At 47.9% G+C, this 13,323-nt stretch overlaps 1 protein-coding gene across 5 annotated transcripts in view; it reads right to left on the minus strand.

Annotated features, from left to right (window-relative positions):
• The window catches only part of TBCD (tubulin folding cofactor D), a 148,305-nt gene that overhangs the window by 122,568 nt on the left and 12,414 nt on the right, over positions 1-13,323 (minus strand). For all 5 annotated transcript variants that reach the window (XM_010816446.4, NM_174194.2, XM_010816445.4 and 2 more), the window contains 3 exon segments: positions 12,261-12,404; positions 10,294-10,349; positions 514-646 (listed from right to left, as the gene is read on the minus strand). In XM_010816446.4, the coding sequence (XP_010814748.1) occupies positions 514-646; positions 10,294-10,349; positions 12,261-12,404 (333 nt within the window).

The following is a 13,323-nucleotide window of genomic DNA, read 5'->3' on the forward strand; positions in this document are numbered from 1 at the left end:
TACACTAGAAAAAGTACCACCAGACAAGCAAAGGCAGCCAGGAAAGGGTGCGGGTCCGGTCTGCACTTGGTGCAAACACCCAGAGCATCTAAACAAGAACAAATTCCAGATCACCTGCCTTGTTTCCTTTACGCTGGTTCTAACCATTTTCCTCTGTAACTTGTCTAAGCAGCAGGAAGCCCAAGGAGGACACTCCCCTGCCCGCCCACTGGCTCTGGCTCTGCTCTGCGGGCACCAGTGCCCCCTGGTGGCGACGCACAGCATCACCAGTCCATCCCCTTCACCTGGGCAGAAAGTCGATCGCCAACAGCACAGGGCCAGCCCTGGGTCACAGGGCCCAATGCAAAGCAGCAGAGGAGAGAAACCGAGTTGATCATCTTGTCGGGATTCAACGTCTCCTGTGTTCCAGCCACTTCACAATGAAACCAAGGTATTAAATAGGGCTTGTCCCTGCCTTTCCCACAACCCCACAGACTGACTGCTGAAGCCCCACTGGGGCAGTGTTCATTTTACCAGGGCCTGCAGCGTCCCGTCCATGGCGATGACCCCCTCGATGGTCTGGAAGGAGGAGCGGGCCAAAGTGCACAGGCTCCAGTCCAGGAAACTCGCCATCTTCTTCTGCTTGACGTCAGGCCGCGTAACAAACCTGCCAGAAGGGAACAGACAGGTAATGACAACTCAAACCTGGCCCCAGCTGACAAGAGCCCACCCTTTCCTGGCCTACCACCGCTCTCCAATGAAGACCCTGGCCCTCGGGTGGCGATTCCCACCACCACCTCTCGGGAGTCTCACACAGTCCCTCTCCTCCCAGCTCCCACCTCCTGAGCCCCCGCTCACCCCGAGGCCCCATGGACCACAGGCCCACCTTCACCCAAGCCCAGCAACGCCCACTCCTTGGCCCACTCAGGACCCCTTCCCCATGGGGCTCCGCGCTGCCACGTGCGATCTCCGCTCCGCACCTCCCTCAGGACGCGTTCCCCGTCCTCTCTGCCTGCTGCACAGCCCCATGCGAAGCGCCGGCCGTGTCCACGGCCCCACCGTTCCCATCGCAGGTGCGTGCTCAGCGCTGCCCTCCCCACGTGCTGGCACTTGCCCACCCTCTTGCATGCTGGTCTGGGCCGGCAGCCACCCTCGGGCTCCCACACTGAAGCTTGGGCCCCCTTCGCTCCTCTCCAACCAGCGCACATGCCCGTCCCCCAGCTCTAGGACTGAGGCTGAGCCCCCGTCCTCCAGGGGAACCTGCAGTCTGGGGGCAGAAACACAGGAAGCAGGCAAACAAGAAGGAAAGAGCTGAGGGGAGGACAGGAGGCCCAGGGACAGCATCAGGGAGGTGACCTGTGAGGACTGCTCGCTCTGCCAGGGGCTAAGTGCCTGGGCACCAATACCACGGAAACACGCAAGGTCACACTCGCCCCAGGAGCAGCATTTGGCAAGCCCAGCACCGTCCTTTGCACCCTGCAGGAGCCTCTCATCCTGACCAGAAGCCCCCCAGCCGCACCCCATAAGCCCCTCTTCTCTCAGCCACCACCACCCAGCGCTAGAATTCTATTGCAGCCACGTGGAAGGTCTCTCAGTCAAAAAAAACAAAGCTGCCATTACTGTCTTCCGCCACCCCCAACAGGGAGCACACCCAGAGACAAGGTCACCAAGGAGTTACCAAACTTTAGGATGCTGGTTACCAAGGAAAATTCACATGCCACACCCTCAAGACATCTTGTTTCAGTGGGTCTGGGAAGAAGGGCCAAAAATTTCACAAAATCTGCACTTCGGGGGATCACCTAAAATGGATAATTGGTGATATATACCCATCTCAATGTCCTTGCTGCTGCTGCTGCTAAGTCACCTCAGTCGTGTCCGACTCTGTGTGACCCCATAGATGGCAGCCCACCAGGCTGCCCCGTCCCTGGGATTCTCCAGGCAAGAACACTGGAGTGGGTTGCCATGTCCTTCTCCAATGCAGGCAAGTGAAAAGTGAAAGTGAAGTCGCTCAGTCGTGTCTGACTCTTAGCGGCCCCATGGACTGCAGCCTACCAGGCTCCTCCGTCCATGGGATTTTCCAGGCAAGAGTACTGGAGTGGGGTGCCATTGCCTTCTCTGCTCAATGTCCTTGGCCCTGTTTAAAGCCCTTTGATGAGGGGGAGGGTGCGGATAGGATGAGGGCCACACATAGCGATCTGATCCTCAGCCTGACTTCTGATCAGCCCATAGGCTGAAGACAACAGCCAGCCGCCAAGCACCACACTACGTGGGCAGGCGCAGAATCCGCAGTGAGGCAGCCCTCGGGACAGGCAAGGGTACAGGCAGAGAGTGGCCCACAGGGCCGACAGGCAGCCTGGCTGGAACTCGAAGCCCTACTGAGAGACACAAGTCACAGCGCCGGCCACTAGGGGTCACACTCCCTGCTTCCTCCCCCGCTGGCCTGCGGAGTCGGCAGGAGCCCGATGCTCTGCGTGCATCCTGCAGTGGCTGACTTCCGTTCCCAGGCGAAATCATACAAGGCGAGTTGCCAAATCACAGTAGAACACCCAGGGCTCCTTTGAAAGACTTAAGCAGGATTTTTTTCTTCTTACTAAAAATGTAACAGCAGCAGAGGTCCTAAAGTACAGATAAGCAAAAATGGAAAACATCTACACCACAGATGTAACGCCCAGAAGAAGACCCTTCTGCACACACTGAAAGATCTCTGAATCCTATGCTTCCTTACTTTTTAGGAAAACTTACATCACAAATTACGTCCACTGTCAATGTGGAGCCCAGAAAACACATGCGGGTGTTCAGAGACCCCTCCTTTTCCTTCTCTCAGAAAGGTAAGCGCCAGAGAGTGAGCAGCAAAACCTTCTAACAGGACCAGACCTACCAGGTGGGACGGACACACCGCTCATTGGTGCTGTTACCACACGGCACCTGGCCTGAGAGTGCAACAGCACAGGCGAAGTGACGAACCCTATTTTGTGTATTTTAAATTAATTGTGTATATTTGTGTATTTTTAAATTAATAAAGGAAAAGTGAAATGTTTGTAAAATGGTGAATTTAGTTACAAGAGGGGGAAAACATCTGTTATATAACCTATGACAAAAGAAATTCCAAATGGATTACTAATTCTATATGAAACAATAAGAAGGTAGAAAAATATCAGTCAGTCCAGTTGCTCAGTCACGTCCGACTCTCTGTGACCCCAAGGACTGCAGCACACCAGGCTTCCCTGTCCATCACCAACTCCCTGAGCTTGCTCAAACTCATGTCCATCGAGTCAGTGATGCCTCCAACCATCTCATCCTGTCGTCGCCTTCTCCTGCCTTCAACCTTTCCCAGCATCAGGGTCTTTTCAAATGAGTCAGTTCTTCGCATCAGGTGGCCAAAATATTGGAACTTCACCATCAGTCCTTCCAATGAATATTCAGGACTGATCTCCTTTACCATTGACCGGTTTGATCTCCTTGCAGTCCAAGGGACTCTCAAGAGTCTTCTCCAATACCACAGTTCAAAAGCATCAATTCTTTGGCACTCAGCTTCCTTTATGGTCCAACTCTCACATCCATACATGATTACTGGAAGAGAAAACCATACCTTTGACTAGACGGACCTCTGTCAGTAAAGTAACGTCTCTACTTTTAACATGCTGTCTAGGTTAGTCATAGCTTTTCTTCCAAGAAGCAAGCGTCTTTTAATTTCATGGCTGCAGTCTGCAGTGATTTTGGAGCCCAAGAAAATAAAGTCTCTCACTGTTTCCCCATCAGATGCCATGATCTTAGTTCTCTGAATGCTGAGTTTTAAGCCAGCTTTTTCACTCTCCTCTTTCACTTTCATCAAGAGGCTCTTTAGTTCCTCTTCGCTTTCTGCCATAAGGGTGGTGTCATATGCATATTGATTATTGCAGGTTATTGATATTTCTCCTGGCAATCTTGATTTCAGCTTGAGCTTCATCCAGCCTGGCATTGCTCATGATGTACTCTGTATATAAGTTAAATAAGGAGCGTGACAATATACAGCCTTGACATACTCCTTTCTCAATCTGGAACCAGTCTGTTGCTCCATGTCCGGTCCTGTCGCTTCTTGACCCGCACACAGGTTTCTCAGGAGGCAGGTCAGATGATCTGGTATTCCCGTCTCTTCTAAGAATTTTCTACAGTTTGTTGTGATCCACACAGCCAAAGGCTTTAGTGTAGTCAATGAAACAGAAGTAGATGATTTTCTGGAATACTCTTGATTTTTCTATGATCTAACGGATGTTGGTAATTTGATCTCCAGTTCCTCTGCCTTTTCTAAGTCCAGCTTGAACATCCGGAAGTTCTCGGTACACATACTGTTGAAGCCTGGCTTGGAGGATTTTGAGCGTTACTTTGCTAGCGTGTGAGATGAGTGCAATTGTGCAGTAATTTCAGCATTCTTTGGCACTGCCTTTGGGACTGGAATGAAAACTGCCCTTTTCCAGTCCTGTGGCCACTGCTGAGTTTTCCAAATTTGCTGGCATGTTGAGTGCAGCACTTTCACAACATCATCTTTTAGGATTTGAAGTAGCTCAGCCAGGATTCCATCACCTCTGCTACCTTTGTTCGTAGTGATGCTTCCTAAGGTCCACCTGACTTCGCATTCCGGGATATCTGGCTCTAGGTGAGTGATCACACCGTTGTGGTTATCTGGGTCATAAAGATCATTTCTGTATAGTTCTTCTGTGTATTCTTGCCACCTCTTCTTAGTATCTTTTGTTTCTGTTAGGTCCATACCATTTCTGTACTTTATTGTGCCCATCTTTGCAATGAAATGCTCCCTTGGTATCTCTAATTTTCTTAAAGAGATCTCTAGTCTTTCCCATTCTATTGTTTTCCTCTATTTCTTTGCACTGATCACTGAGGAAGGCTTTCTTATCTCTCCTTGCTATTCTTTGGAACTCTGCATTCAGATGGACATATCTTTCCTTTTCTCCTTTGCCTTTCACTTTGGAATGCAGAGTTCCAAAGAATAGCAAGGGGAAATAAGAAAAATATGATTCTTCGTAAATTCTCTTATGACAGTAAACCTTTAAGCATAAAAGTAAAAAATAAATAAAGGAAAATAGCTACCACGTTGACATTAGAATTAAAAACTTCAGTCCAAAGAAGTAAAAGGCTACCATCCAGGCTTCCCAGGGGGCTCAGTGGTAAAGAATCTGCCTGCCAATGCAGGAGTAGGTTCAATCCTTGGCACAGCCAACACCCGACATGCCATGGAGCAACTAAGCCTGTGCACCACAACTACTGAGCCTGTGCTACAGAGCCCGGGAGCCGCAACTGCTGAGCCCAGGTGCTGCAGCTACTGAAGCCCGAGCACCCAGAGCCTGTGTGCCACACGCTCTAGGGTAGGGTCACTGCAACAAGAAGCCTGCACGTGGCAACTAGAGAGCAGTCCCCGCTCACGACAGCTAGAGAAAGCCCACGCAGCAACACAGACCCAGCACAACCCGAAATAAACAATTAAAAAAAAAAGGTTATCAACCACCTGGAGAAAATATCACACCCTCCTTGAGCTAACATCCTTCACTGAGAAAGTGCACACTAGCAGAGAAAAAGCACCAAGAAACCCACAGATATTAGAAATCAGATTACAACACAGGACATAAGATGTTTGAAATAAGATTAATGTGTTGAAACTCACCAGCGATCAGTGAAATACAATCTAAACATTAGTAATAAATAAAACAATGCACAATCCAACTGGGAGAACAGGGTTGTGCTGAAGGCTGCCTGTGGTGCCAGAGATTTTGAAAACTTGCTCCCAAGAGTCACTGGTGTACAGATTCAACAATGTCCTTGTGTCCTGTGACTCAGAAGGCCACCTCTAGGGGACTATCCTAAAAAAAAAATCCCAAATATCAAAATAGGTTTACACCCAAAGCTAGTCATTACATCACTACTGATAAGAGGAAAACGTGAGGTCTTCCTGGTTAGCTGGTTAGAGTTAAAAACAGTGGAATATAAAGGAGCCATTTAATCAGTGGTAATGTGAAATTAAGTGAAAAAACAAATGTTAATTCAAAGAGATTGTGCTACGCAAATTCCATACAGTGACAGCACAGAAAAACAAAACAAAACAAAAAAATACAACACATTATTGTGTATTATTATTATAAATGGGTGGGGTTTTCCCAATTTTCTATGTTCCAACTTTTCCACATGGAGCATACATTGATTTCACAGTTAGATAAAAGCATCTGCTTTTTAAAACTAATATAATCAGGAAGAATAAAGGCATATTTTTCCATTGATGCATTTCTGTACAATCAGGAAGAATAAAGGCCTATTTTTCCATTGACAAGTTTCTGTAAAGTAACACTCATATCCAAATGTCTTGGCATCAAAGTAACAAAGTTACAGAACTTGCAGGTTCTGGTTAATGAAGGGAAACAGATGCAGCTGCAGATGAACTGCACATGGTAAGGGGAAGCCTTCAAAGCTGATAGGGCAGACAGGCAGCTCCCTCATGGAACACCAGAGAACAGACGCCAGTGGGTCAAAGGCCACATGTGACCACTCTGCATACCCAGGGTCTCACTGTAACAGCTCACCAAAAAAACAGGAGAGTCAGAACCCACCTGTGAGGCACGTTACCTAGAGCAGCTCTAGACCTGAGGTCATCTGCCCTTTCCACAGCTAAAGGAAACTGGGTGACCTACAGCCTAGCTAAATCAGCCGGAGCTCTTTTAACGCGCTAGATAAAAACCTGGCCTCAACCTCTCGAACGCCAGCTTGTCCGACCACTAGATGGCGCAGGAGCAGCCAGTCAGCAGCGCACAGCCCACCAGGGGTCTCTGGCTACGGCCTTTCTGGAGGACACCTGCCACCGAGGGAAGAAGGGTTTAGGGTCTCAGCCCCCTCGCCCCACCGTGCAGTACTCCACCAGGTCAAGCTCAGCAGAACGCTACCAAATCAGTACTGCTGATAATAAAGACATTATGCTTCATTTAACAAATTTAGCAAACATTTGGGAAAAAGGAGACTTTCAACTTGATCAACCTTTCCAGTAGCTGCATTTAAAACCCCTAGAATGTTCATTCCTCTTCTAGGAATTCATCCCTAAGAATCAATCAGAAATCAAACAATCTCACAGAAAACGAGGTCAGACTTATGGCTACCAGAGAAAGGGGTCAGGGAGGGAACTGGAGAACAGCAGTCAAAAAGGTAAGAATTTCCAGCTATAAGGTGAATAAGTACTAGAGATGTAACACGAAACATGATAAATATAATTAACACTGATATATATCATATATGAAAGTTGTTGAGAGTAAAACCTGGGGAGGGGCGGAGCGATAACAGGGGTAGAGAAAAAAAGGAGTTATTATGAGATTATATGAAATTATGTGTGTGAAACTTCTGAAAACTGGGAAGCACTACAGAATATGACAAATCTTTCATTCAATTAAAAAAAAAGAGTAAATCCAAAGTCATCACAAGGAAAGAGTCATCACAGGAAAAAAAATTTTTTTCTGAATCTTTTATTTTGTATCTATATGAGATGATACCTGTTCACTAAGCCTACTCCGATAATCATTTTATGATCGGCTTCAGCAATACATGAACCATGAACTTCCAGATGTTCAAGCTGGTTTTAGAAAAGGCAGAGGAATCAAAGATCAAATTGCCAACATCCGCTGGATCATCAAAAAAGCAAGAGAGTTCCAGAAAAACATCTATTTCTGCTTTATTGACTATGCCAAAGCCTCTGACTGTGTGGATCACAATAAACTGTGGAAAATTCTGAAAAAGATGGGAATACCAGACCACCAGACCTGCCTCTTGAGAAACCTATACGCAGGTCAGGAAGCAACAGTTAGAATTGGACATGGAACAACAGACTGGTTCCAAATAGGAAAAGGAGTACATCAAGGCTGTAATTGTCACCCTGTTTATTTAACTTATATGCAGAGTACATCATGAGAAACGTTGGGCTGGAAGAAGCACAAGCTGGAATCAAGATTGCCGGGAGAAATATCAATAACCTCAGATATGCAGATGACACCACCCTTATGGCAGAAAGTGAAGAGGAACTAAAAAGCCTCTTGATGAAAGTGAAAGAGGAGAGTGAAAAAGTTGGCTTAAAGCTCAACATTCAGAAAACTATGATCATGGCATCTGGTCCCATCACTTCATGGGAAATAGATGGGGAAACAGTAGAAACAGTGTCAGACTTTATTTTTGGGGGCTCCAAAATCACTGCAGATGGTGACTGCAGCCATGAAATTAAAAGACGCTTACTTCTTGGAAGGCAAGTTATGACCAACCTAGATAGCATATTGAAAAGCAGAGACATTACTTTGCCAACAAAGGTCTGTCTAGTCAAGGCTATAGTTTTTCCCGTGGTCATGTATGGATGTGAGAGTTGGACTGTGAAGAAAGCTGAGTGCAGAATTGATGCTTTTGAACTATGGTGTTGGAGAAGACTCTTGAGAGTCCCATGGACTGCAAGGAGATCCAACCAGTCCATTCTAAAGGAAATCAGTCCTGGGTGTTCTTTGGAAGGAATGATGCTAAAGCTGAAACTCCAGTACTTTGGCCACCTCATGTGAAGAGCTGACTCACTGGAAAAGACTCTGATGCTGGGAGGGATTGGGGATAGGAGGAGAAGGGGACAACAGAGAATGAGATGGCTGGATGGTATCACCGACTTGATGGACGTGAGTTTGAGTGAACTCTGGGAGTTGGTGATGGACAGGGAGGCCTGGAGTGCTGCAGTTCATGGGGTCGCAAAGAGTCAGACGTGACTGAGAGACTGAACTGAACTGAGAAGTCAAATCTCCATGCTGTAAGCCTTAAACTTGTACAGTGCCATACATCAATTATATCTCAACAAACCTGGAAGGAGAAAATAGAGCCAATCAAACGAGTACGAAGTTTAATGTTGAGTGTCTGAGGCTGTGCTAATTTTACTAACCAAAGGTCTACTCGTGCCGTGGGGCTGGAGAAAGAATACACCACACCTTCATCGCGTCTGGAAGACTGACCAAAGGTCTAGGCCGGCCTGCCGGCCCCTGGAACAAACCTGCGAGTGCAGCCACGTGCCAGGGACCAACAGGCCCACCGGCAGCGGAGAACAGAGGACCCAGCGGTTACACCTCCGGGCATGACAGTACATGTGAGTCTTATTTTGCACTTTTTTTTATCTTCCAAAACACACATGATTACTTTCACAGTTAGAAAGAAACCCATGCTTTTTCATTCCTTGTCAAAACCATGAGAAAGCTCTGTCGGTGACTTTCTCCTCACTCAGGGGAGGTATACCAGACATGTTCAGCTGCTTCCTTCTTCACTGCTAAAATCAGCCTCCTGAATTCAGGCTCTGCCCAATGGCTTAGCAAGTACTTCCACAAATACTTCCTTCAATGTCCCTGCTGTTGCTGCTGAGTCGCTTCAGTCGTGTCTGACTCTGTGCGACCCCACAGATGGCAGCCCACTAGGCTCCCCTGTCCCTGGGATTCTCCAGGCAAGAACACTGGAGTGGGTTGCCATTTGAATGCCCCATAAATCAAGCACATCTCTTCCCACCTTGCACAAGATCACGGCTACACACCTAAGACAAGGTGACCCTGAAGTGTTGCCACAATCAAGACACCCAAAAGCTCTTACAGCCAGTTTTCAACTTTCATAAACATGGAGGAGGGATAAAAGTCAAATTTTTTAAATCATTTACAGTCTACACATACTTTAAATCACATCATACAAAAGAGTTATAAAAACTGCTTTCTTCCATTCTCATATTCCATGAAACAAGTTACTCAGTTTTCATACCCATCTTTGGCACCGTTTTTTTTCTTGAGACTTCAGGCCCTGCTGCCTGGGTCGTCTTACTCAGCTCATCAGAAAAAGCCATCTTTGCCTGCTTCAGGCACAGACTGTTTTTAGTTAACATGCCATGTTTGGGGATTTTTATCATTGTGATTGCACAATGATGCAATCACAGCCCATGATCTCCACAAACCACAGTGTAGTCTGCTCTCTAAGTGACTTCCAAAAGCTCTTTTAACTGACACCCCGCTAGAGGAGAGATATGGCCCCACAAAACTGCTACACCTGTTCAAAATCTGCACTCCCTTGATGGGCCCACGAGCCACTAACCTGGCATCAGGTAACCCTGAGTCCCTGACCAGCACTGAAGGTGGTCACATCAGGTTCAGGGTTCCTTTACCAGTGCTGGGTTCCCTCAGGGAATGCAGCAAAGTCCTCAGGACGGCAAAGATTCCCCAGGCCTCGAAACCGAGTGTCCTCTCTGATGACAACAGAGACACAGGTAACAGACGGCAAATCGTCTCAGAAAGCACTTACTTGGACACGAGGACAGCAGCTGCGTCTCGGGCCTTGTCGCTGACGACCAGGTAAGACTACAGGGAAGGGTAAAAGGACAGGTATAGTTACACACATAATATAAACATTAGGGACCCGCTCGGCCATCTGGTCCCTCACTCAGCAGATCCACTGCTCAGGGTGCAGGCTCAGCGGCAGAGGCCAGACACTCTGAAGCTGCATGAAGCACTCATGAACGTGAGCTCAGGGCTGCAGCTGCCACACATGTGCTCACCCTCAGGGAAGGGCCCAATCCCCACGCAGCGTGTGGCCACACTCCTTGAAATGTACATCTGCAAAAGTGACTGAAAAATGAAGCATGTGTGTTGCCACCCAGAGTGTGCACGGAACAGGCCTGGGCCCGCCAGCTCCATGGCATTGAGAACAGCCGGGAAGCCCTGCTCAAACACAGGAAGGCTGCAGTTCACCGCAGTGACTCCGACACCTCTCAGAGGTTTCCAATTCTCAACTGCTTCCCAAACAATATACTTAGAAGATCTTCCTTCTGAAGGACAACTCTCTAGAAACTGGGCCTCTCCTTGGGCAATCCCACTTAGGAGACAAGCACCCAGAGGGTAACCAAACTCAGCTAGAAACAAACCACCCATCTAGAAAAGACTATTAATATTTTAGAAATAAGGACACAGTGGTGCACCTTTTCCCTTAACGACCGTGAGGGAGATGTCTACTTACTGACGTGAGACATTCAGACCAAAGTGCTCCAGGGAAAAGCAGGTCCCAGAGCAGCAGGACACCGCGGCCCTGTACACGCGGGCCACAGGAAGCAGTGTGAAGAATAGGCTGGGAGCCAAACCCCTGGGTTCAAATTTGGATCCACCATGTGTGAGAAAGAGAGCTGGCAAAGGCATTTATTTTTTATCCATGTTGCCCCCTCAGTAAAATGAGGATGAACAACAGCGAACTGTCTCATTAAGCAAGATGAAAGAGTTAATGTATGAATAGCCTCTTAGAAGAACGTCTGGTGCAGAGCAGGCGCCCAGAGCAGCTTAGTTGAAGTGTGGCAGGCGTCCTGCCCACCAGCGCCCACGCCCTGTGTAATCCCTCCCAGGTGGGTTGGACACAATGAGTTGCTTCTAACCAAGACAATTTGGCAGGAGGTAGGACGGCACTTCCATGATGACGTCACACGGACGTGTGACCTCTGCCTTGCTACAGACCCTGCCCCTTGCTGGTTTTCACAGAGTAAGCCACCACTGTTGTGGCGGGGGCGGCTGCATGGCAAACAGCCAGCAAAGCACTGAGGCCCTCAGCCAACACCCTCAAGGTCTGACTCCTGCCAACAACCATGAGAGCTTGGAAGCAGACCTGTCCTAGGCGAGCTCAGCCCGCAGCCTGGGGAGACCCTGAAAGAGAGGGCCCAGCGAAGCCATGGCCAGATTTCCTGATTCACAGAAACTATAAGATGATGAACGTGTGCTAAGTCATTCAAGTTCAGGGTAATATTTTCCACAGCAGAATGTACAAAAACCTGTATCTACACACATAAGGCATGCATCAGGAGAACCTTGAAGAAAAAAAATAAAGTGTTATCGCTCAACACTAGTAGTTGAGAGATTTCACTTTAATATTTTTCCTGCTTTTCTTTCTGATTTTCCTTTGATGATCATGTATTATTTACATAGTGCTAAAAATTAAAAAGTTAGATTTTAAATGGACCTTTCTCTTATCACTGCCCCCTTTTATGCTATCATCAGAGTATCTGTATTATCTACAGAGAAATGAGATTTGCTGAAATAATACATCCTGATCCCTGTAAGAATTATCAGTTTCATGTTAAGTTATGAAATGGAATTCCACCTCACTGAAAAAGGGTAACAACAGCTGAAGAAATACCCAAACATCACAAGTGTACCTAATTAAGTCCCAGCAGCAGGATGGCACAAGAAAGGACACCGGTCAGCAGCTCACTACTGCAGGGCCACACTCACCTCCGCTACCTGGAGGATACGGTCCATGGTGGATGCTCGCTCTTGCCCAGGCTGAGAGAGGTTTCCGTCGAGGCGGGAAAAATCAAACGGGATCAGGCAGGTCACAGAGAGCCATAGCAGCAGCATGTAGCGGGTCTCCCAGGTCTACGGGGCCGGGACAAAGCAACATGATTCCTGTGTGGAGGGCATCCACGCAGTCCCACCGCCCCTCCCGCTCAGCGCCCACCCAGGACTCCAAACACACAATGCTCTGCCGCACGACCTCTGGCACGCAGCCTGGCTGCTACCTTGGCAGGCAAGAGAAACAGCAAAACGAACAAATAAAAATCATTAACATGTCAGTGTACGGCTTCTTATCCCTGGCACCCTTCAGCATGCAATCAGCATTTCAAGAAAAATGGAAAACAGAGTCAAAGATAAAAAAAAAAACAGAAGACTTAAGAGTAAAGAAAAAAATTCTCAACTTCTTGTCACAGAGGAGTCAACAAAACAAGATTCCGCTTTGGCCCCAGACTCCCTATCAGAGGCATGAGAAACGGAGGAGAGCAGGCCACATACACGGCAAGACAATTTCCTGAGTTTGAAGTTAAAATCCATGTGCCCTTCTGAATGAATCCTGCGCCCGAGCGCACTCCACAGCACACGCAACTGCAAGGCTGGCCACTGGCAGCCATCTGGGAGCCTGAACTGTGGGAACATTCTCACTGCCTCCTAACTGCTGAGGGTCACTCTGTGCTCAGACCGCTGGCACACACCATGTGGCTTATGCTGAACACCTGCTCACCTTCCGTGTTTTCGTATGTGCCTGGCAGAGTTCCCACATGACCAGCCTCCTAGAAATCGTGGGTGCTGGCCCCTGTGATCTTCCTGTTGGGACACCTCATGTGTTCTCACAGCTTGGTGCTGTGGGAAATCGCAAGTGCCTTGGGTGACCCAGTGTAGAGAAGACTCTGGAAGCTCACGACTGATTTCCTCTGGACTTCACCCCATATGCCTTCTCACTCTGCTGATTTTGTTGGAGTTAAGTCATAGCCATGAGGATAACTAGATGTCAATTCTTGTA

The sequence above is a fragment of the Bos taurus genome, chromosome 19 (assembly GCF_002263795.3).
Source record: "Bos taurus isolate L1 Dominette 01449 registration number 42190680 breed Hereford chromosome 19, ARS-UCD2.0, whole genome shotgun sequence".
NCBI lineage: Eukaryota > Metazoa > Chordata > Mammalia > Artiodactyla > Bovidae > Bos > Bos taurus.